The sequence below is a fragment of the Mesoplodon densirostris genome, chromosome 4 (genome assembly GCF_025265405.1).
Source record: "Mesoplodon densirostris isolate mMesDen1 chromosome 4, mMesDen1 primary haplotype, whole genome shotgun sequence".
In the NCBI taxonomy this organism is placed as follows: domain Eukaryota; kingdom Metazoa; phylum Chordata; class Mammalia; order Artiodactyla; family Ziphiidae; genus Mesoplodon; species Mesoplodon densirostris.
This window is the reverse complement of record NC_082664.1, coordinates 16,345,283-16,370,480: the sequence shown is the minus strand read 5'-3', so window position 1 is coordinate 16,370,480 and position 25,198 is coordinate 16,345,283. Positions and strand designations below refer to the sequence as shown.

General features: G+C 38.3%; 1 protein-coding gene across 3 annotated transcripts in view; it reads right to left on the bottom strand.

Annotated features, from left to right (window-relative positions):
• EML5 (EMAP like 5) overlaps window positions 1–25,198 on the bottom strand; it is a 164,124-nt gene that overhangs the window by 13,331 nt on the left and 125,595 nt on the right. For all 3 annotated transcript variants that reach the window (XM_060097957.1, XM_060097956.1, XM_060097955.1), the window contains 5 exons: window positions 23,307–23,385; window positions 22,071–22,200; window positions 19,710–19,808; window positions 6,859–6,879; window positions 118–291 (listed from right to left, as the gene is read on the bottom strand). In XM_060097957.1, coding sequence (XP_059953940.1) covers window positions 118–291; window positions 6,859–6,879; window positions 19,710–19,808; window positions 22,071–22,200; window positions 23,307–23,385 — 503 coding nt within the window. The remainder of the gene's footprint in view (window positions 1–117; window positions 292–6,858; window positions 6,880–19,709; window positions 19,809–22,070; window positions 22,201–23,306; window positions 23,386–25,198) is intronic.

The following is a 25,198-nucleotide window of genomic DNA, read 5'->3' as shown; positions in this document are numbered from 1 at the left end:
TGAGTAGGGCTTAATAGTGAATAATGGTTTCAATCACCAAGTTAACACAAATATGAAATAGAAAATTCCTATCACCCCATTTTTATTTTTTAAAATTACCAAGAAAAAAAGTCCTACCTTCCTGCCATCTCCAAATGGTAACTGTATGTTCTGGGTCTAGCCCCACAGATAGCAAGAGTTTACCAGTAGCACTGAAACTGACTGAACACACTCCCTTTGAATGGTAGCATCTTAGTATAGATAAAGTCTGCTTGTTCACTGCATCCCAGATGTGGATAGAAGGAGCTGTAGCTAAACAAAGATAAAATCCCAAAGTTGTAATACACCTATTACAAATGTTTCCATTTCTAAGGCTGATGCATACTCATCTCTGAAACACAGGAAAAATATGTACCAAAGAAAGACAGTGTACTTAATAAAAAATAGCTCAAAACTAAGACTGAATTAAAAAGAAAGAAAGAAAAGGGAAGAGAAAGGAAAGGAAGGGAGAAAAATACAGACTACTTCCTCAGGCTATAGTCCAAATTGCACTTTTGAGAAAATAGCATTTAGACAAGCAAATTAGGTAATCACAACTTTAAACAACTTTCAAAAAATAATGCATGTTTTAGATACACGTTAAATCTTTATATAATTATGTGGAGAAATATACCAACATTATACACTTATGAAATACCAGGATATATTTACTACCTATGTTATATGAAGGAGAGATAGAAAGTGAATACAAATTGAGAAAGGCAATAGGTAGGAAACCACCTGCATAGATCACAAAGGAAATCTTCAACTGGATAGGCATATATCTGGTAAAAAACTAAGTTCATATCACTTTATAAGACAGTAGTTTTTTTTTTAAACAGGATTTCATGGAAGAAATTAAACTGATAATCTTTTAAAAAATTATATTTGTTGGTTTTTTTTTAAGATTTTTAAATTTATCTTGTCCAGCCCGTTTCTACTGCTTAAAAAGTTTTCCCAGTTCTCTGTATTTTCTAGGTTAAAAAACCATAGCTTTGGACTGTCCTTTTTTCATGAATTGCACCCTATAAAAAGGAATAGGTAAGTCAATTCAGCAGCTAATTCAGTCTCAGAACATAAGTACTTTTAGTAAAATAATCAAAATATGGAAGTGAATTTGCTTCAAATTATAAATTTGATTATAAATTTAATCTCTCCAATGATGGACTCTGCACTTAGCACGAATCCAAACTCCTCTCCGTGATTGGCAAAGCCCTACGTGACTGACTCCTGCCCCTCTCTAGGTTCATCTCAGAGGCCTTACTGCAGTCACACAGACCTTCCTGTTTCTTGGTTCAGCTTTAGGGCCTCCCCAGGAGGGAGTTAACAGAAGCAGGACTGAGAATGGCCTGCTTGCTAGTGTGTAAGAACTTCACTTTTTTTTTTTTTTTTTTTGCGGTATGCGGGCCTCTCACTGTTGTGGCCTCCCCCGTTGCGGAGCACAGGCTCCGGACGCGCAGGCTCCGGACGCACAGGCTCAGCGGCCATGGCTCACGGGCCCAGCCGCTCCGCGGCATATGGGATCCTCCCAGACCGGGGCACGAACCCGTATCCCCTGCATCGGCAGGCGGACTCTCAACCACTTGCGCCACCAGGGAGGCCCAGAACTTCACTTTTGAAATGTTCCCTATGTTGATAAGATTATTTTGTCCACGGGGGGCACTGAATACCTGCTTTCTTCTGGGACTATGGTATTTTAGTAGTTGTGGCTTTGTGTCTATGTGACCAGACCCCAGTAAAAACCTTGGTCTCCAAGTCTTCAGAGGGTTTCCCTGGGCAGAAATACTGCACCTGCATTGATATATCTGGCTGCTGGTAGAAGAAGCAGGTTCTGTGTGACCCCTGGAGGAGTGTTGGTTTTTTCTTTTTGAGGTATGCAGGCCTCTCACTGTTGTGGCCTCTCCCGTTGCGGAGCACAGGCTCCGGACGCGCAGGCTCAGTGGCCATGGCTCACAGGCCCAGCTGCTCCGCAGCATGTGGGATCTTCCCGGACCGGTGCACGAACCCGTGTCCCCTGCATCAGCAGGCGGACTCTCAACCACTGCGCCACCAGGGAAGCCCTGGAGGAGTGTTTTGGAAGAGACATAGAAAGCCTGTGCCTCTATCCTCTAGGCTCCACCTGACGTGTCTTTTTCCCTTGCTGATCATTGTAATAAGCTACAGCACCATAACTATCTCTGGGTCCTGTGATTCCTTCTAGTGAATCACTGAATGTGTGGGTGGTCGTAGGATTCCCAAACCAGGCCTCAGCCTAGAGCCCCCAGATCACCCTTCAGGTATCACTGTTTTGTATCATTCTTGGCCTAGCTAAATGTTACCACCCCTGAAAAAACACTGTTTTGTTGCCATCGCCCTATTTGTTGTTTTTATCACATTTATCACCATCTTAGATCATGTTATTTAGAAAAAATAGTACTTATTTATTGCCTGTCTCCCTCTAAAGCAGAAGTAAGCAAACTTTCACTGTAAAGGGTCACATAAGAGACAAAATTGAAGGTATTATGCAGGTACTTGTGTAATAAAAGAAGACAAATTTTCACAAAATTTATTTATTTTTTTTTGCGGTACGCGGGCCTCTCACTGTTGTGGCCTCTCCCGTTGCAGAGCACAGACTCCGGACACGCAGGCTCAGCGGCCATGGCTCACGGGTCTAGCCGCTCTGCAGCATGTGGGATCTTCCCGGACCGGGGCACGAACCCGTGTCCCCTGCATTGGCAGGCGGACTCTCAACCACTGTGCCACCAGGGAAGCCCTCACAAAATTTTTATTGATGAAATTCATTGAGTGAAATTTTTTATAATATAGATCTACTAATGAGAATGAAATTTTTGGGGGGGATAATTCACTTAAGTGGGGTTCAAAATCAGAGTTCTTTAATTTAAAAAAAGAATTACAAATGTTCATCTGATAATGATCTATAATAATTTTCAACTTTGAAAATGTCTCACACAGATAGGTGCTGTCAAATATGAATATCATCCAAAAGCATATGATTTTAATTGAGCATATTAATCACTTGGAAGACATTCAGAAAATTCTATTAGAGTCTTATCTTTATATTTGCCTTTTAGCATTTATTACATTGCAGAATAATAACTTTAAATTAAAGGTTAGGTGGAAGTTCCTCAATTGTACAGTTAAACAGATTTTTTAAATATGGAAATTTTCTCTATGCTTGTATCAAGATCTAAAAAATGCTTCTGGAACTGTAACTTGAGCCCAGAAAATACATTTGCTGCAAATTTGTGTGGGAATGGGAATCTCACTTCTCATCTTAATTTCTGACAGTATGAGAAGTATATAGTGAAGTTTGGCGTTACTTGTGATTCAAAGATTAGTTGTCAGCAAATGACTTTCCTGCAGTATAAGTTTCACATATAAGCACTGTAACTGAAATTTCAGGTTGTAATTGTAATTTACCTGTAATTTCAGGTTGAATCATTAAGAAACATTATCAAGTATGCAGCAAAAACTAATTTCCAAAGCCACTGAGTTTTCCATAACAGAGACTGAAGGCAGTTCTTCTCACTCAGAAAAATTTCAGTCCTGGCTCTGAGCTACAGAAATTGCCAAAAAAAAACCCCAAAAAACAAACAAAAAAAAAACACCCAAAATGTTACCACTGCTAAACCGCTGAACTGCTGTGGGGATAGGGCAAATCAGGACTTTCACCTTCTATTTCTAACATAAATTAATGGAACTGATGTTGGTTAAGTCTATGAGAGCAAACAAAATTAACTGTTGACTCTCAATAACAAAATATTGAAGTTCAATTACACAATAGATTGAAATATTTTCTACAAACCACCTGCTGACAAATAACACAATGAATAGCCATAAATGCCTGAAATGATTATAAGCCTTTTAAATTTAACCAACTATCCCCTTTTCTGCTCTAGCTCCACAGACATTTTTACCACCATCAGCTGTAATACATCTTAGCAGATTCCACTTCAGGTTGTACTGAATTCATGTTTTCTTAACTTATTTGAAAATATTATCTTTTGTAGTTGTTCCATGGACTCCGTTCAGAGAGGCAAACTTCAGTCACTTAAAAGTCTGCACTGGGCTTCCCTGGTGGCGCAGTGGTTGAGAGTCCGCCTGCCAGTGCAGGGGACACGGGATCGTGCCCCAGTCCGGGAGGATCCCACATGCCGTGGAGCAGCTGGGCCCATGAGCCATGGCTGCTGAGCCTGCGCATCCGGAGCCTGTGCTCCGCAACGGGAGAGGCCACAACAGTGAGGGGCCCGCGTACCGCAAAAAAAAAAAAAAGTCTGCACTGATTCCTCAAATAAACAACTGGCAACATTTGTCAACCCATCAAGAGCCAAGGGAAACCATTAAAAATCATCTGCCTTTTTTTTTTGTCTTGTTTTTAGTGACTACTGATGTTGTTCCCAGTGTCCTCAGTTCTTTTAGCAATGGTTTTTGCCAAAAAGCTAATAGTCTTAAGTTTATTTTCTCTGGACACTTGTTCGTTGCAATCAAACATGATTTAATTAACTCACAGTAATAAACAGCTTTTCTTGATTAGCTAACAAACGAGTCATTCAGAACCTTACTTAGGTTGTAGCCACATTTTATTTTATTTTTTGAAGAAATTCTGTTGTGATGAGATATTGTCTTAAAGTTTCTAATTTTTCTGATTTTTGCTTTCCTGTGAACTGGGAATACTGTGATAAAGTTTAGTGTAAAAATGTTGACATATATTGTATTCTTTCAGCACAGCTATAGTATCCTTGCATAATAAACACAATGTTTTACCAACTAATTTCATAACAACATAATCCACACTTCACTGTGCCTTTTCAGTTTGACATTCAAAGTGTATTTTCCTTTCCTCTCCCTTGTTTTGACATGATAGATATACACTGGTTAAAAACCAAAAAACTGGCAGCAATGTGGATGGACCTAGAGAGTAGCATATTTAGTGAAGTAAGTCAGATAGAGAAAGACAAATACGGTATGACATGACCTATATGTAGAATCTAAAAAACAATACAAACGAACGTATATGTAAAACAGAAACAGACTCACAGACATAGAAAACAAACCAGTGGTTACCTAAGAAGAGAGGAAAGGGGGAGGGGCAAATTAGGAGTATGAGATTAAGAGGTAGAAACTGCTTTGTATAAAATAGGTAAGGATATATTGTATAGCACAGGGTAATTATAGCCATTATCTTGTAATAACTTTTAGTGGAGTATAAGCTGTAAAAAAATGAATCACAATGCTGAAACTAATATAATGTACATCAACTATACTTCAACAACAAAAAAATGTTGTGGAATAGCAATACACGTAGCACTCAAAACCTGTCAGGTTTTAAAAGAGAATCACTGCAATTTGTAGTGTGCGAAGCAGCAGTGGAAAGCAATGAGAGTGTTGTAAACAGTCTCTGTTGCAACTATTCAATGCTGCCATCAAAGCACAAAAGCTGCCATAGACGATATGTAACTGAATGAGCATGGCTGTGTCCAATAAAACTTTATCTATGGATACTGAAATCTGAATTTCATATACTTTTCATGTTTTGTGAAATTTTATTCTTCCCATGTTATTTTCCAACTACTTAAATTGATAAAAACTATACTCAATCATGGGCTGTACAAAAACAGGTGCTGGACCAGATTTGGCCCAAGGGCTGTAGTTTGCTAACCCCTGCTCTTGAGTGTAGACCAAGAGAGCAAGGACCCTGCCTGTTGTGTTGAATAAATTTGTAGTTAAATAGTCAAATCACAAAATCATGCTTTACCGTGGAGGAGGGGAGGGAAATGGATACAAATCACATAAATTGGTAGAAATCAAATCAATGTTTTCTTATCAAACTGCTAAGTCTTACTATATTATGTAAATTGAAATACAGTCGAAAAAGCCTAGTTATTATACTATCTAAAAACAACAGACATGCATTGTTCATCTAACAGCTTTTTAACTTCACAAAGCCATGGTCAAAATCAATAATAGGGTTTCCCTGGTGGCGCAGTCGTTGAGAGTCCGCCTGCTGATGCAGGGGACACGGGTTCGTGCCCCGGTCTGGGAAGATCCCACATGCCGCGGAGCGGCTGGGCCCGTGAGCCATGGCCGCTGAGCCTGTGCGTCCGAAGCCTGTGCTCCGCAACAGGAGAGGCTACAACAGTGAGAGGCCCGCGTACCAAAAAAAATAATAATAATAATCAAAAGTTATTTTCAAATCTTTAAATGCTCTGTTGATCTAGTATGTTCAATAATTAAGATGGTTACATAAAAATAATAAATTAAAAAAAATTTTATTTCTAGGCAATAAAATTTATTGATTCATATTTAAGATCAAGTTGTAGCCTCACCTTTATTCTTACCAGCTATGTGATATTGGCGAGTTAATATCTACTATGAAGAATTATTGTGATGACTTACAACAATGCTGGGCACACTACGAAGGTCAAAATATCTTAGCTTTTTAAAAAAAAAAAACTTATTATTGCAGATAGGGCTCAGCATCATGACATTAAAATGCTGTATTCTTTTTTTTTTTTTTTTTTTTGCCGTACGCGGGCCTCTCACTGTTGTGGCCTCTCCTGTTGCGGAGCACAGGCTCCGGACGCGCAGGCTCAGCGGCCATGGCTCACGGGCCCAGCCGCTCCGCGGCATATGGGATCCTCCCAGACCGGGGCACGAACCCGTATCCCCTGCATCGGCAGGCGGACTCCCAACCACTGCGCCACCAGGGAGGCCCTAAAATGCTGTATTCTTAATTTTAAAAAAATCCAAAATAGGTTCAAGTATCTTATTACTCTATAAAAATTGGGGCTATCATTACTTAACAATATGACTAAAATGGAAAATTATTAATTTCCTTACCTGACATGTCTGCTGAGTCACCTATAATGGAAATATAGCAGAATAATAATTATCCATAAATACTATAAGCAAAATTTGTAAAAACTCAATTATCATAAAATGATCATTTTAAGTAATTTAAATAATTGTTATATACAAAATTAATTTTATTACGCAAAATTGAGTACACTGTAAGTAAAGCCACTAATTTCAATTATATATGCATATTAACATTCTATGCATATGACCTTTCAATCTTTGGATCAATATTTTCTTTATATATAGTGAGTTACATGAAATTTTAAATATAACAACTTAAAATAATATTGATATGGTTTAAAATTGATATGACTTTATTTTGGTTTAAAAAATGCCCTGTTAACAGATCCTTTGGGCTTTAATGGACCTCTACATGCAGGGAAGAATTAGATCTAAACCTTCTGAGAGACATGATGGCAAAAGTTAGCATGTAACTCAAGAAAAAAAAAAAAAAAGCTCTTAATTCAGGCCACAAATTAACCCCTTTCTTATTTTTTTTAAATTAAACATTTTCTGTATGAGTAAAAGATTGCCAAAAAAGAAAACATGAAACTCGTTATATTTGCAGTGGAAATATTTATTAACCACAATTTTAGAAGCAATAGTCTATTGCAAGAAAGAAAGAAAAATTCAGGAGTCTTTTCAAGATAGATGATTGTTCTGTGCTTTGGTAGAGCTTTATGTCCCTATGAAACAATTATTTCAATGACATATGTAGACCTATCGTATCCTGCCCTGGAATACGAGAGAAAAGGTAATGAAGTACTTGACTCTGCTGAACAGACCAGTCAGGATATACCACTTTTAGTTCTGAACATGCTCTGATAACAAGCAAATGATGAGAGGACTTGAAACTATGTCATATGAAGAATGGTTTAAAGACTGAGGGTGTTTGGTTTTGGCGATCAGGCTTATCCCAGAATATCTGCAGGGCCTGGGACAATTAAGAGTACAGATAAAGACCTAAACATCACAGGTCTAAATATTCTAGGTGCCCCAAAATGAGGACCAGTGAATTGCAATGGAAGAGAAACAAATTTCGGTTCTCTATGAAGAAGAACTTTATAACAGAGCTTCCTGGGCTTCCCTCGTGGCGCAGTGGTTAAGAATCCGCCTGCCAATGCAGAGGACACAGGTTTGAACCCTGGTCTGGGAATATCCCACATGCCATGGAAAAACTAAGCCCGTGTGCCACAACTACTGAGCCTGCACTCTAGAGCCCACAACCCACAACTACTGAGTCCATGTGCCACAACTACTGAAGCCCGCATGCTTAGAACCCACACACTGCAACGAAGAGCAGCCCCTGCTCACCACTCGAGAAAGCGGTACAACTTGAGAAAGCCTGTGTGCAGCAACAAAGACCCAACGCAGCCAAAAATAAATAAATAAAATAAATAAGTTTATTTAAAAAAAAAACAGAGCTTCCTAAGGAGAGGTTAGGTTACTCTGTTAGGCATCAAGTGATAATGGGGTTCAAGCACGTGTAGGAGGACCCTTAATTAAATATGTAACAAAGGAAATTCAAACATCTAATGATGGACAGCTAATGATGGATAAAATGATATATTTGGGTCTGAGATTCCAAGAAAAAAGAAAAGTTTGAATGTAACTGGCTAAAATACCACAAAAGCAAATATTTCAGTTCCTCTATGATTTATATGACTTTTTAACAAAGAGAACCATATACATTTTAGAAAGTGTTTTCGTGCTTTGTGGGTTTTAAACAAGCCTGGCAGGCAAAGTACCTACTGATTCAATTTTCTTTAGCTTCAGAAGAGAAAAAGTCTCTTACTCTTTGATCTTCTCTTGAGTCTTTCTTACACTTAATTAGTCATCAGTAAAGAATTTTCTGTCTTGTGGAATGGTACAAGTAGGGCAAGGCACAGAACTACATACATGATCTAAAATCCATCTCTGTATTGCCTGAACTTTGACTTGGAAGGAGAGAGAGAGGGGGAGATAATTAGCCATTCCACATTCTCTATAGTGTTGCCTTTCAACAAAAGGGAAAGAATACAAATATCAAATCATGCATTTAAAACTAACATAATATTTTATGTCAATTATATCTCAATTTTAAAAAAGGAAAGAAGTAGAGAAGGTCAAATTTCATGAAAGATTAATTTGTGACCACAACATTTCTTAATCAAAAGAGAAAACTATAGCCCTAATATGTTAAACAAAGCTGCCTTTTTTTTTTTTTTTTTTTTTGCGGCACGCAGGCTTCTCACTGTTGTGGCCTCTCCCGTTGCAGAGCACAGGCTCCAGACACGCAGGCTCAGCAGCCATGGCTCACGGGCCCAGCCGCTCTGTGGCATGTGGGATCTTCCCGGACTGGGGCACGAACCCATGTCCCCTGCATCGGCAGGCGGACTCTCAACCACTGCACCACCAGGGAAGCTCCCAAAGTTGCTTTTTTAAAGGGAGAAAAGGGGAAAGAAAAGGAGAAGGAGCAAAGCTGGGAAATGAAAGAACCATGCCTTCTAGGATTCCATTCATAGAATGTAAATTCCACTAACATAGAGATTTTGTCTTTTTTTGTAAGCTGCTTATATCCCAAGCACCAAGAACAATACCTTGACTGTGGCAGATACTCAGTAAATTTGTTGAATAAATGAACTTAATAAAAATTAACTGATCAATAACTATATGCCAAGAGGCACTAAACATGATGCTTTCATGACCAAAATGGTAACTTGGTCTCTTATTCCTTATGCAAAGTGAAAAGAAGACTTCAATTTCAAAAACTTAGTGTGAAAATGGGCTAGATCTATGTATTTATATTCAAAGATTAGAAAGGCTGGATCAAGAGCCAGAATAGAAGGATGTGGAGCTCACCTTCTCCTACAAATACATCAGAACTACATCTACACGTGGAACCCTTCTCACAGAATACCTGCTGAACACCGGCAGACCTCATAAAACCAAAGTTGCAAGAAAGATCACCACATAACCAGGTAGGATGAAAGAAAAAAAAAAAAAAAGAAGAAGAAGAAGAATCAGGACGGGACCTGTGCCCTGGAAGAGAGCTATGAAAGAGGAAAGATTCCCTCACCCTGGGAAGTCTCTTCACTGGTGGTGAGACCAGCTGGGAAAGAAAGGGAGCTGCAGAGGCTCAGAGAAGAGTACAGCAGCCAGTTTACAGCAGGCAGAGCAGATAGAGACCAATACAGAGGGTCCTGGCCACCTCCCTGCCCTCCCCAGCCTGAGATGCGCATCTGCTGGTGTGTGCGGGGGTGCTGGGCGCTGAAACTTGGGTTTCAGAGGACAGATCTGGGCAGAGGACTGGGGTTGGCTGTGTGGAGACAGCCTGAAGGGGCTGAAGTATGGTCCAAGCCTCAATCAGGGTGTGCGCAGGAAGGAGCTTGGGTCTGCCACTGAAGTCCCATTGTTAATGCTCGAGGGGAGGGGCAGGGCCCCTGCCATAGGAGCCTCCCATTCTCATGGCTCATGGCTCATGGCTGCGCAGCTCTGCCTCTACGAGCTCTGGGAGAGTGTAAGCACCAGATGATTGTCCACACTTGGAGGCAGGGCTGAAATCCAAACCGATCCCCAGGGGCCGTGTGACTTTGGAAGCAGGGCTGAAATCTGAGTGTCCCAGAGGTTGTGGGATCTGTGAATTTAGGCACTTTGTAAACTCAGCGCTCGTGGGACATCCGAGCAGATTACTGGTGATCTCGTGGATGCGGTGGGTCCAGCAATAGTGGCTGTGGGCTTTTCCACAGTCTGGGTTGACTCAGAAGCTCTACGATGGGTCCAGGTGCAAGACTTTGGCAGTCCCGGTACCTGATCTCAGCAGTTCTGCACCAAGGGATCTGCGCTAGTGGCTTTGTGAGCACAGCACCTGAGGGACACCCAGGACAACTGCCTGAATTCCCACGGTTGAGGTGGGGCCAAGGGCAGTGCCAAAACAGTGTACTTTGTGAATCCACACAACGGGTGACAGGCAACATCACAGAGCACACTTCCTGGTGGACAGCTCCTACAAAGGAATACTCAGGGCTCCTCTCCCTGCTCCAGTCCCACCTACCTCACACCGCAGTTCAGAAACGGATTTGGGGGTGTCTACTCCAACAAGTGGGGAGCAGACCTTGCCCCCAACAGGGCTGTGACAAGCACAGACAAAAGAGGAGGGCCCATTCAACATCCAGTGTGGCTCTGGTCACCACAACAACAATTACACCCCCTATCAAGGGGATAATGGCCAACACACACTGAGGAAAGATGTGGCAGGTATCCATACTAAAAACAGCCCTCGCACTAAAAATATTGGACTCATGAAGCATACACAGGGACACTTCCACATAAAAAGAGCCCTTCAGGACCACAGTAGATAACTGTCTCTCTTAAATTCATAGTCAGAGAAATATGAGTAAAATGAAGAAGCAGAGGAACCACTCCCGATTTAAAGATCAAGAGAATTTCCCTGAAAGAACAAAGAATGAAGCAGACCTCTCCAGTTTACTAGACCCCGAGTTCAAGAAGGAAGTAATGAAAATACTGAAGGAATGAAGAAGGGCTATTGATAGAAATGCAGATTACTATAAAAAGCAATTAGAAACTATAAAGAGGAGCCGATTAAAATTAGAAAACTCATTTGCCAAGACAAAAGCTGAGCTAAAGGCAATAAATAGCAAACTGGATAATGCAGAAGAATGAACAAGTGATCTGGAAGACAGAATAATGGAAATCATCCAATCAGATCAGCAGACAGAAAGACAAATGAAAAAAAAATGAAAGCAATATACAAGACCTATGGGATAATATAAAGCATCCCAATCTATGCATAAGAGGGATCCCAAGAAGGAGAAGAAAAAGGAAAGGGGATTGAAAATATATTTGAAGAAATTATGGCAGAAAATTTTCCAAACCTAAAGAAGGAAACAGATATCCAGGTACAGAAAGCACAGAGGGTCCCAAACAAGATGAACCCAAACAGACCTATACCAAGACATATTATGACTAAAATGGCAAAAGTTTAAGACATAGGGAGGATTCTAAAGGCAGCAAGAGAAAATAAAGAGTAAATAACAAGGGGACACCCATAAGGCTCTCAGCTGATTTCTCCACAGAAACACTGCAGGCCAGAAGGGAGTGGCAAGATGTATTCAAAGTCCTGAAAGGGAAAAACCTGCAAAACAGGATACTCTACCCAGAAATATTATCACTTAGAATAGAAAGAGAGATAAAGAATTTCTCAGACAAGCAAAAACTAAAAGAATACAGCAATACTAAACCTATCCTAAAAGAAATATTGAAAGGTCTTCTCTAAATAGAAAAGAAGCAAGAATCTACAGGAAAGAGAAAATCACAATTGGAAAGTAAATCAAATAAGCCAATAGACAGATTTTTAAAAAATCAAAAAAAAGTGTGAAAGCAATAACTACAATGAACATCAAAAGGATAAACACAGGGCCTCCCTGGTGGCGCAGTGGTTAAGAGTCCGCCTGCCGATGCAGGGGATACGGGTTCGTGCCCCGGTCTGGGAGGATCCCATATGCCGCGGAGCGGCTGGGCCCGTGAGCCATGGCCGCTGGGCCTGCGCATCCGGAGCCTGTGCTCCGCAACGGGAGAGGCCACAACAGTGAGAGGCCCACATACCGCAAAAAGAAAAAAAAAAAAGGATAAACACAAAGATGTAAAAGATGACATCAAAATCATATAATGTGGGGGAGGAGAGTAAGAAATGTAGATTTTTTGTAGATTGTCTCAAAGTCTCTTTATTCCTTTGCTCGTTCTTTATTTTGAAATGCTTGAGACATGTCAAGTGGTTTTTTTTTTTTTCTTTGTGGCCACACTGCACAGTTTTCAGGACCTTAGTTCCCTGACCGCAGATAGAACCCAGGCCCCTGGCAGTGAAAGCACTGAGTCCTAACCACTGGGCCACAATGGAACTCCCGATTTTTTTTTTAGAATGTGTTTGAGTCTATAGGACTACCAGTCTAAAGCAAAAAGATATAGTAATGAGTTAACATACTTGAAAAACAGAGTGAAAAACAGAGTAACCACAAATCAAAAACATACAACAGATTCACAAAAACCAAAAAGAAGAGAACATAAGCATAATACAAAAGAAAATCATCAAACCACAAAAAGAAAACAAAAAGGAACAAAGAAGAAATACAAAAACAACTGCAAAACAAGGTTTAAAATGGTAATAAGTACATATCTATCAACAATTACCTTAAATGTAATGAACTAAATGCTCCAAACAAAACACACAGAGTGGGGAGGGGATAAATTAGGAGTTTGCGATTAACATATATACACTACTATATATGAAATAGCCAACAAGGACCTATTGTATAGCACAGGGAACTATACTCAGTATTTTATAATAACCTATAAGGGAAAAGAATCTGAAAAAAATAGATATATGTGTATGTGTAACTGAATCACTCTGCTGTACACCTGAAACTAACAAAACATTGTAAATCAATTATATCAATAGTTCAATTAAAAAAAAGAAAATCATATGTACTCTCAAGTACAGCTGTAAATAGTAATTATGCTCCTAAGCTTGAAAAATCTCACCCAAAGCCTTAAAACAGTGTGAAAAACATAAGAAAAGTCTCCATGATACTAAGGAAAAAAAAAAGGACACAGAATGGCAGATTGCATACAAAAAACAAGAGCCTACAATATGCTGCCTACAAGAGACCCACTTTCAGGCGAAGAATACAATAAGTCCCCTATATACGAACAAGTTCTGTTCTGAGAGTGTGTTCGTAAGTCCAACAAAGTTAGCCTCGGTATCCAACTAACACAACTGGCTATACAGTACTGTACTGTAGTAGGTTTATAATACTTTTCACACAAATAATACATAAAAAACAAACAGAAAAAATAAAGAACACATTTTTAATCTTACAGTACAGCACCTTGAAAAGTACAGTAGTACAACAGCTGACATACAGGGTCTGGCATCGAGTAAACAGGCAAGAAGAGTTACTGACTGGAGGAGAGAGAGAAGGTGGGAGACAGTAGAGCTGAAGGATCGTCAGCAATAGGAGATGGAGGGCAAGCTGCAATTTCACTCACACCTGACGCTGATGGAAGGCATGTTCACATCTTTGAAAGTTCACAACTTGAAGGTTCGTATGTAGGGGACTTACTGTACACACAGAGTGAAAGTGAGGGGATGGAAAAAGATATTTCATGCAAACAGAAATGACAAGAAAGTGAGGAGAGCAATATTCATGTCAGACAAAATAGGCTTTAAAACAAAGGCCATAAAAAAAGATAAAGAAGGCCACTATATAATGATAAAAGGATCAATACAAGAGGAGGATATTACACTCGTTAACATATATGCACCCAATATAGGAGCACATAAGTAAGTAAAACAAATACTAATAGACATAAAGGGAGAAACTGACAGGAGTACAATAATAGTAGGAGACCCCACTCATATCAATGGACAGATCTTCCAGACAGAAAATCAATAAGGCAATGGAGATCCTAAATGACACAATAGACCAATTGGATTTAATTGATATTTTTAGGACATTACATCCAAACAGAATACACATTCTTTTCAAGTGCACATGGAACATTCTCTAGGATTGACCACATACTAGGACACAAAACAAACCTCAACAAACTAAAAGGATAGAAATTACTTCAAGCATCTTTTCTGACCACAACAGCATGAAACTAGAAATCAACCACAGAAAGAGAAATGAGTAAAAACGATTACATGGAGACTAAACAACATGCTACTAAAAAACCAATGTATCAATGATGAAATGAAAGAGGAAATTAAAAAATACCTTGAGACAAATGACAATGAAAACACAATCATACACAATCTATGGGATGCAGCAAAAGCAGTTCTTAGAGGGAAGTTCATAGCGATACAGGTCTTCCTCAAAAGACAAGAAAAATCTCAAATAAACAACCTAACCTACCACCTAAAAGAATTAGAAAAAGAACAAACAAAACCTAAAGCCAGCATAAGAAAGAAAATAATAAAGGTCATGGAGGAAATAAGTATGATAGAGATTTTAAAAAACAATTGAAAAAAATCAATAAAACCAAGAGCTGCTTCTTTGAAAGGGTAAGCAAAATCGACAAGCCTCTGGCCAGGCTCACCAAGAAGAAGAGAGAGGACCCAAATAAACAAAATAAGAAATGAAAGAGGAAAAATAACAACCAATACTGCAGAAATGCAAAGAACTGTAAGAGAATACTATGAACAATTATATGCCAACAAATTGGAAAACCTAGAAGAATAAGTTCCGGCAAACTGAAGTCTAGGACCAGATGCCTTTACTGGGGACTTTTACCAAACATGCAAAGAACTTATACTGATCCTTCTCAATCCCTTCCAAAAGACTGAAGAGGAGAGAACACTCCCAAAGCCATTCTATGAAGCTGTCATTGCCCTAATACCAAAACAAGACAAAAGACAATACCAAAGAGACTTCCCTGGTGGCGCAGTGGTTAAGAATCCACCTGCCAATGCAGGGGACACAGGATCGATCACTGGTCCAGGAAGATCCCACATGCCGTGAAGCAACTAAGCCCATGCACCACAACTACTGAGCCTGCACTCTAGAGCCTGCAAGCCGCAACTACTGAGCCTGCACTCTAGAGCCCGCAAGCCGCAACTACTGAAGCCCACATGCCCTAGAACACATGTGCCACAACTACTGAGCCCACGTGCCACAACTACTGGAGCCAGCGTGATCTAAGGCCTGTGTACTGCAACTACTGAGCCCTTGTTTTGCAACTACTGAAGCCTGCATGCCTAGAGCCTGTGCTCTGCAATAAGAGAAGCCACTGCAATGAGAAGCCTGCACACCGCAACGAAGAGTAGGCCCCGCTCATTGCAACTACAGAAAGCCCGCGTGCAGCAACCAAGACCCAATGCAGCCAAAAAATAAATTAAAAAATAAATTTTAAAAAAGAGACAATACCAAAAAAGAAAACTATAGGCCAATATCTTTGATGAATATAGACACAAAAATTCTCAACAAAATATTAGTAAACTGAATCCAACAACACATAAAAAAGATCATAGGCCTTGATCAAGTGGATTCATCCCAGGGTCACAAGGATGGTTCAACATACACAAATCAATCAACATGATACACCATAACAAGAAAAGAAAAGAAAAGAAAAGAAAAGAAAAAAGAAAAAAGAGAAGGGAAGGAAAAGAAAAGAACAGAACAGAACTACATGATCACCTCAATAGATGCAGAAAAAGCAGTTGATAAAATGCTTTTGGATGCTTCAACATCCATTCATGATAAAAACTCTCACCAAAGTGGGTATAGAGGGAACATATCTCAACATAATAAAAGCTATTTATGACAAACCCACAGCCAACATAATTCTCCATGGTGAAAAGCTGAAAGCCTTCCTGCTAAAATCTGGAAGAAGACAAGGATGCCCACTCTCACCACTTCTATTCAACACAGTATTGGAAGTCCTAGCCACAGCAATCAGACAAGAAAAAGAAATAAAAGGTATCCAAATTGGAAGAGAAGAGGTAAAACTGTCATATGCAGATGACATGATATATATAGAAAACCCTAAAGACTCTACACAAAACTACTAGAATTGATAAATGAATTCAGCAAGGTAGCAGGATACAGAAATCTGTTGCATTTCTTACATTAACAACGAAATATCAGAAAGGGAAAGTAAAAACACATTAAAATATATATAAATTTATTTATTTATTTATAGCTGCATTGGGTCTTCATCGCTGTGCATGGGCTTTCTCTAGTTGCAGCAAGTGGGGGTTACTCTTCGTTGTGGTGCGTGGGCTTCTCACTGTGGTGGCTTCTCTTGTTGCGGAGCATGGGCTCTAGGCGTGCAGGCTCAGTAGCTGTGGCTCACAGGCTCTAGAGCACAGGCTCAGTAGTTGTACGCATGGGCTTAGTAGCTCTGCGGCATGTGGGGTCTTCCCGGACCAGGGCTTGAACCCATGTCCCGGGCATTGGCAGGTGGATTCTTAACCACTGCACCACCAGGGAAGCTCACACATTCTCTTTTAAAATCACATCAAAAATAAAATAAAATACTTAGGAATAAACCTGACCAAGGAGGTGAAAGACTTAATATGCTGAAAACTATAACACACTGATAAATGAAATTGAAGATGACTTAAAGAATTGAAAGATATACCATGCCCTTGGATTGGAAGAATTAATATCATTAAAATAGCCATACTACCCAAAGCAATCTACAGATTTAATGTGATCTCTATCAAATTACCCATAACATTTTTCACAGAACTAGAACAAATAATTCTAACATTTATGTGTGACCATAAAAGACCCAGAATTGCCAAAGCAATCCTGAGGAAAAAGAACAAAGCAGGAGATATAACTCTCTCAGACTTCAGACAATGCTACAAAGCTACAGTAATCAAAATAGCATGGTACTGGGACAAAAAACAGACATGTGGATCAATGGAACAGAACAGGGAGTGTAGAAATAAACCCACACACCTACAGTCAATTAATCTTATACAACGGAGAAAAGATAGTTTCTTCAGCAAGTGGTGTTGGGAAAACTGGGCAGCTGCATGTAAATCAACGAAGTCAGAGCACATCCTCACACCATACACAAAAATAAATTCAAAATAGCTTAAAAACTTAAGTATAAGACATGACACTGTAAAACTCTTAGAAGAGAACACAGGCAAAACATTCTCTGACATAAATTGTACCAATGTTTTCTTAGGTCAGTTTCCCAAGGCAATAGAAATAAAAGCAAAAATAAACAAATGGGACCTATGCAAAATTATAAGCTTTTGCATAGCAAAGGAAACCATAAATAAAATGAAAAGACAACCTATGGACTGTGAGAAAATATTTGCAAATGATTCGACCAACAGGGCTTAACTTCCAAAATATATAAACAGTTCATAAAACTAAATAACAAAAAAATGAACAACCCAATCAAAACTTGGGCAGAAGACCTAAACAGACATTTCTCCAAAGAAGACATACAGATGGCCAACAGGCACATGAAAAGATGCTCAACATCACTAATTATCAGAGAAATGCAAATCAAGACTATAATGAGGTATCAACTGATACTGGTCAGAATGGTTATCATCAAAAAGTCTACCAATAATAAATGCTGGAGAGGATGTGGAGAAAAGGGAACCCTTCTACACTACTGGTGGGAATGTAAATTGGTGCAGCCACTATGGAAAACAGTATGGAGGTTCCTCAAGAAACTAAAAACAGAGTTGCCATATAATGCAGCAATCCCACTCCTGGGCATATATCCACAGAAAACTCTAATTCGGAAAGATACATGCACCTCAATGTTCACAGTAGCACTATTTACAATAGTCAAGACATGGAAGCAACTTAAATGTCCATCAACAGATGAATGAATAAAGAAGATGTGGTATATATACACAATGGAATACTACTCAGCCATAAAAAAGAATGAAATAATGCCATTTGCAGCAATATGGATGGATCTAGAGATTATCACACTAAGTGAAGTAAGTCAGAAAGAGAAAGACAAATACCATATGATATCACATGTGGAATCTAAAATATGACACAAATGAACTTATTTACAAAACAGAAACAGACTCACAGACATAGAGAACAAACTTACGGTTACCAAAGGAGAAAGGGGGTGGGGGAAGGATAAATTAGGAGTTTGGGATTAGCAGATACAAACTACTATATATAAAACAGGTAAACAACAAGGTCCTACTGTATACCACAGGGAACTATATTCAATATCCTGTGATAAACCATAATGCAAAAGAACGTGAAAAAGAATACATACATTTATATATAACTGAATCACTCTGCTGTACACCAAAATCTAACACAACTTTGTAAATCAACTATATGTCGATAAAAAAATAAATAACTAATATATTCAAAGATTAGAATATTTTGTATATAACAGGTGAAGTATTGGTCTACTTTCTTTTAAAAAGTAGAAAATTTTACAGAAAGGAAGATTACAAGGGTCTTTGTGGCATAACTGTAGAACTAATTGATCCAGAACAAGTTTCTAACTGATCAGTTTAGTAATTTATGAAAAATGGAGATATTAAAAGCATAAATTATCTTATTCAAGAAGAAAAAGACATCTGGAAAGCTGGCTTAGCAATTGAGGCCCACTGAGATCCAATAAACCCAATGATTTTGATCATTTTTACAAATTATACCAGGGTTGTGAAGATGTGACTGACCAAGTCTATTATGTAGTAGTCATAGTGATCAAGGACTGGTAGATATGTCCTAAAGAGACCTACTATCCTCTCAACATTTTGCTTGTGGAGTTACGGCCTTCGTTTAAGTTTTCTATAGAGTTGAAAGAAAACAGCAAGATAGGGGATTTCAAAAACAGTTGGCAAATTAGATCACTGCCAAAGAAAAGGGCAGAAGGGCTCTACTAACATGGAACAGACTTGGCTTCTCTCTTCTTTCTAGATTATGCCCTGCTGAGGCAGATGTGCTCCCCCTCTCAGTCCAGTTACTTCTCGGCTCCTCTTATTTACCATTCCCTCCTCAAATTCTTCCTTTCTGCTTTATATGCTGTTGAATTAAAACTTTTTGCTCATCAGAAATTTCTGCTACAGGACTAAATCCAACTATTTCAACTACCACAGAATAGCTTCTTCTTAATTCTGAACCATCTAAGCCAACTCAGATAACCCAAGTGAGAGAAAGGTGCCTGGAAGCAAATAATATGGTAAAAGTGAGTATCTGCTTTATGTATAAATGCATTTTGAACAATACACAAATATATTTTAGTATTTTTCCTAAGAGATTAAATTAATTTGAACAAGACAATTACTTAAAATTGTTTCTTTTTAAAATATAGAAACATACCTACTTGGCCAGTTGCCACTATGTTGATAAATTTGGGGTGCTGATTTACAGTGAGGCACAGAATATCATCATTATGTTCCTGATAAAAACTCTGAGTCCCTAGAAAAAAAAGAATTTGAGAATTAAATCTGAAAACTTTAAGGTGAAATAGTCAAATGCACTTACACAGAGTAATAAACTGCTGTGTTTAACTTACTTGCTTATTTAACACACATGCATGTATATATTTTTTGTGGCCGTGCCGTGCGGCTTGCAGGATCTTAGCTCCCTGACCAGGGATCGAACCTGTGCCCCCTGCAGTGGAAGCGCCAAGTCTTAACCACTGGACTGCCAGGGAAGTCCCAACACATATTTTTTGAGCACAACATATACACTTCATCCTAAGGATGGAAACATGACCAAGAAATCCTTAAAGTAATGAACCCTGAAAGGCATAAACCATGTAATACGAGGTTGAAGACAGCAAGTGCCACAAGAGTTAAGGATCAAAATGCTATGGAAATTTGTAGCAGATTCTTCTTCTTATGAGCAGATGGCACTTCTGGACTGACACAACAGATTCTGTAAATGTGAACGTGAGTGGGGAAGGGCCTTCCAGGGAGAGGGATACTTGAAGTAAAGGTACAAAGGCAGGAAAGTACTGGGTATGCATATAGATGGCTCATTTGGCTGAAGTGTAGGGTAACAAAAAAGAAAAGTAAGAAACAGGTTGGGCAGGCAAATTGGAACTAGAATTACAGAGGATTTTGAAAACAAGCCTATTATTAAATTTCATATTTATTCTGTAGTCAGTGGGGAGGTACTGAAGAATCCTGATCAAAGAAGTAATGTGATTACTCTAGCAGCAGTGATAGCGAAGAGACCTTAGCAGACTGTGACTGTGCAGGAGGCAGTAAAGGTGGGCTTGTGCAAGTAAAACGGAGAGGTGGGAAATGAGGTCAGGACGGTAGACTGGGTCCAGATGATAGAGTAACATCAGTACTAGGTCCTCCGAAAAGCAAAACAAAACCAAAGAAAACATTTAAAAAATGTCATTTAACATATCTAATATTAAAACAACTTCTCGAAGTGAAATGCGCTTCATATTTCCCAGGGCTGAGAGTTCAGTTAAAGGAACAAACAAGTAATTATATGTGCTGTTGGCTAAATTAGTAGATCAGCTAATAGGTCAAGACTCCTTAGACTGTAAACATAGCAGTGTATCTCCATAATGGTGAGAGGCCAAATAACCAGAACTGGAGCAGGTGCTTAGTCTTCCCTCTGCCATCTCTCGCTACATCCCATCATTAGAAAGATGATCAATTAAAAATCAGGAAATTAAAAATAAAGAAAATTACAAGGATAAATATGAAAGTGTGTTTATACTTTCATCCCTATGTAATTTGTCTTTTGTTATCGTCCCTATTCTCTTTGAAGGATAAGTGAAGCCTCAAAGAGGATTTTCTTTCTAAGAGGTATTTTTTTAAATGACCCAAATTATTAAATGGAAAATTGCCATTGATTTGTGTAATACTGATAAATCTTTTTCTTAGGGCAACTAAAACAGAAATATCATATTAATTATTAATACTGACCAGGGGTTGGGGGATTATGACTCACATAATCCACTCTACCTAATTAGAATGAAGCTACCAGAGGAAAAAGCCAGACATGTTTGGACTAGATAATCTATATCTTTACTTCTTTTAGACTTTTATGAAGTTTACAACTATATGTAATAAAATAGAATTCAAAATTAATACTGAGTATTACTAGTAAAATTATCACATCATTGGTCATCAAATGATGCTCAGAGAACTTTCTTTGCTTTTCAACAATCCAATCAGTTAAATAGAAATCAGGAAATATTTTCTCATTTTCTTGAATCTAACAAGGTATCATCAGTCAAGTCACCGGCAGGCAGCTTTCTTAGTTAACCTCCTTGGCTTTCTGAGGGCTCAGTGTGAACACTGCCACTCCACCCCGCTCCCTAGCAATCACTCATCCAACGTGCTACTTTCAGTCACTAACCGTCAAAGACAACCATCCAAACCATCCACTTTCGCGTTTAGGTTATGGGGAAATAGAATAAAGTCACAAACGGTTTCACTATAAAACGTGCTTTCAATATACAGTAATCCTTTACTTCTCATCGAGATCTTTGAGCACTTTGCATTATGAAATCCTTTTTTGCTGTGTTAAATGTCTTCAAGACTGTAAATTTGTTACTTAAAATATTACTAGAAAGTTCTACAGTATGAAATATTTATATTCTAGATTCACATATTTTAATTATTTATATTTTTAACAAAGAGTTTTAAGATGCTAAATTAAAAATTCTAAATTTTAAAAAGTGGGGAATGGAGAATCAGGGTTTCCTACCTGTAGCAATGTTGTGCAGAATTCCCACGGATGCAGTGTGATAAATTATATCATCACCATCATTTAAATAATGAACATTATTCCTACAGTCTCTGCCTCGATATCCAAAAACAAGCTCCAACACAAGGTCCTATAACAATGATAAAACCATTATACAATTCCTCATGTCTACATGTTCACCACTATTTTGTTACATAGAGTACTGGTGTCTTCAGTCAAAATGGAGGATGCATTTTTGATGTTTCATAAATTTCAAACACAAAATTAACCTAGATATACCTCTCTATGTAACCCGTTTTGGGCAGCTGAAACACACATTCCATACTTTTCTACATAAAGTCATAAAAATGAAAGGAGAACCACAAGGTCATCTGATTCCAAGAATTTTAGTTCTTAAGATTTCATGTTAAACATTGAGATACTTCTTGTGTCCAAAAGAAGAATATTTCGGTTTGTGTTAAACTAGTCAAAATATTTGATCTGCATACATAACTCAGGATAACTTATGTCCAAGTGATGTACTTTCAAGGATCCAGACAGTATATCAGCTTTGTGCACTAAGCAGGCTGTCTCTGATAACCCATGCTAAAGTTCTAGCAGATAATTCTGCTACTCCAAGTGTCCATTTTCACCCTGCGAGGCTGAGTGGGGTAGGAAGTACAACAATCACCCTCCCACAGCTTTACACCTTGTTTTAGACCTCACTTAGCACAGTTTGCTTGTTGCTGCTGATACTGAGATTATGAAGTGTCTTCCTTTTTTGCTCAATTATTGTGCAAAGGTTTCTTTGCTTCGAAGCAGAACCTTCATTAAACCCTACAGTGAATACACCACATGGAGTAAAAGTTCCTGATTTGGTGTAAGCATTAAACCTTTAAGTTATAAATTCAAACTGCTAAGTATAAGACACTGCCAAAGTGCCTATGCTTCCATAAACCACGGATCATTCCATACATTTACACTTAGAAGTTTTCTGAGATACAGTTCAATTTAGGGTATCATTCATAGAAAACTAAAAGAAAGACTAATAAATAAAGGAACAGAGGATATCAATCCAAGACTCAGATTTGACAGTTAAGCAATCAATTTTTATAACCAAACAAAAAAATATTCAACAGTACATTTATTTTCATAAAGAATAATGAAAAGATTTAGATGTTTTCCAAAAAGGAAACAAACTAAACCTGTATATATTTTAAGGTACCAATTAACACCGGGGAGTGGGATTTTCCTCACCTCTATGGGTCTCTTTTTCTTGCCGACATTGTTGGTCTGGAGTTTCACTGGCTGTGGCGGGGCCCTGCTCACAGGAGGCCTGAAACAGGGAAGTGGGAAAGAGGAAAGGAACCCATCACTGGGTGCCTTCACTGAGCTTCTCTCACCTGCCCTCCAGAGGCAAATGTCTCTGACACACCTTCACAAAAATGAACCCAATCTGTGTTTCTCACTAGACTCCACCCTCTGTATCTTGATATCTTCTAAAGCAGAAAGGTGGAAAGAAAATATTAGAACTTCTATTCATTTTTCTTTTAACTTCTTTGGTGTATGTTTCATAAATGTAACTAATGTAATAGCATAAGAACAGATAGATGATAAAAATATACAAATGTTAGTTTTACACACTCAAAAACTTCTAGATGGGGTACATTATCAACAAAGCCTAGATTACTGCTCTAAAGTAGCTACCTCAGTACCTTGCACATGGCAGGTACTCAATATATTCTTTTGAATTTTGAAAATATTTGTATAAACTTTCCATACTGTTGGCAACATAAGTCATGTGTGAGTTCAAATCTGTACTCTTTACCTGCTCCTCTGTGCCCTTTATCTTCTCTTCTTCTGAGGTCCCTAGTATGGTTATGGCATCACCTTCAGTTAGTCAAGCAAGACATTTTACAGTTACAAAGCACTGTAAACCATACAACACTCTGTAAAAGGTTATTACTATTGTCTCCAACTCCTTCTCTTCCCTTATTCTCACTATTAACTACATATTTTTCAACTTTACCTACATAGTAGCTCTCAAATCTATCCCTCTCCTTCTCTGTTTCCATCACTAGTTCAGGATCTATTTATAATGGATGTGTCATTAGGTGTACAGAGTTCCCATTTTCTATTATTTAAACATGGAGACTCTTCCCTAAAAAAAAAACCCTTTGTTTAATTTTTTGTTTTTTGGGGTTTTTTTTGCAGTACGCGGGCCTCTCACTGCTGTGGCCTCTCCTGTTGCGGAGCACAGGCTCCGGATGCACAGGCTCAGCGGCCATGGCTCACGGGCCCAGCCGCTCTGCGGCATGTGGGATCTTTCCCGGACCGGGGCACAAACCCGTGTCCCCTGCATCGGCAGGCAGACTCTCAACCACTGCGCCACCAGGGAAGCCCCCTTTGTTTAATTTTTTTTAAATCCACACACATCATTTAGTTTAGTTTTAACTCAGAGAGCCGTTATTCAAATGTTTAGTAACCTAAAGACTGAATCTAAATCAATCATATATCAACTCCCTCTTTCAAATTTTAATATTAATTTTGTAACAACTAAATTAGAAAATGATGTAAATTAACTTTCCAGTGGAAAAAATTCCAACATTTCTGAATAAATCCATAAAATTAAAGGCATAACAATATATTTGCATTTTCAAAATGATTTTCAAGTTATACATCTATAAAAAGTAAATGAAGTGTTATATCTTGAACATGTAATATAAGAGAAATGTGTATTTTCATATATAATGTGAAGCAGTATGTAGAAGTATAGAAGAATGACTGGTGACATAAAAGTTAAATGCACTTGCAACACTCTATAAAGAACTTTTCAAATTATCACAAAATTTTTTGGTTTCAAACCTTTTTCATATATTTTTGAATATCTGTAAGTAATAAATATAACTGACTTTATAATATTTAACATTTTAAAATATTTCTGCTAAAATCATTTTAAAGAATGACAGAAGCTTTGGCTTTTCTTCCAAGTCAATTTTGTTGAACTTTATTCAACGTTATTGTCTGACAGCTTTAATAAATGTATAATTTTTATCTATAAATCCTGTATAACGGTTAAGCATATTTTAATTTTTGTAAAGATAATTTATATAGATATATTATTGCTTGAAATTCTACAACTTGGAAAA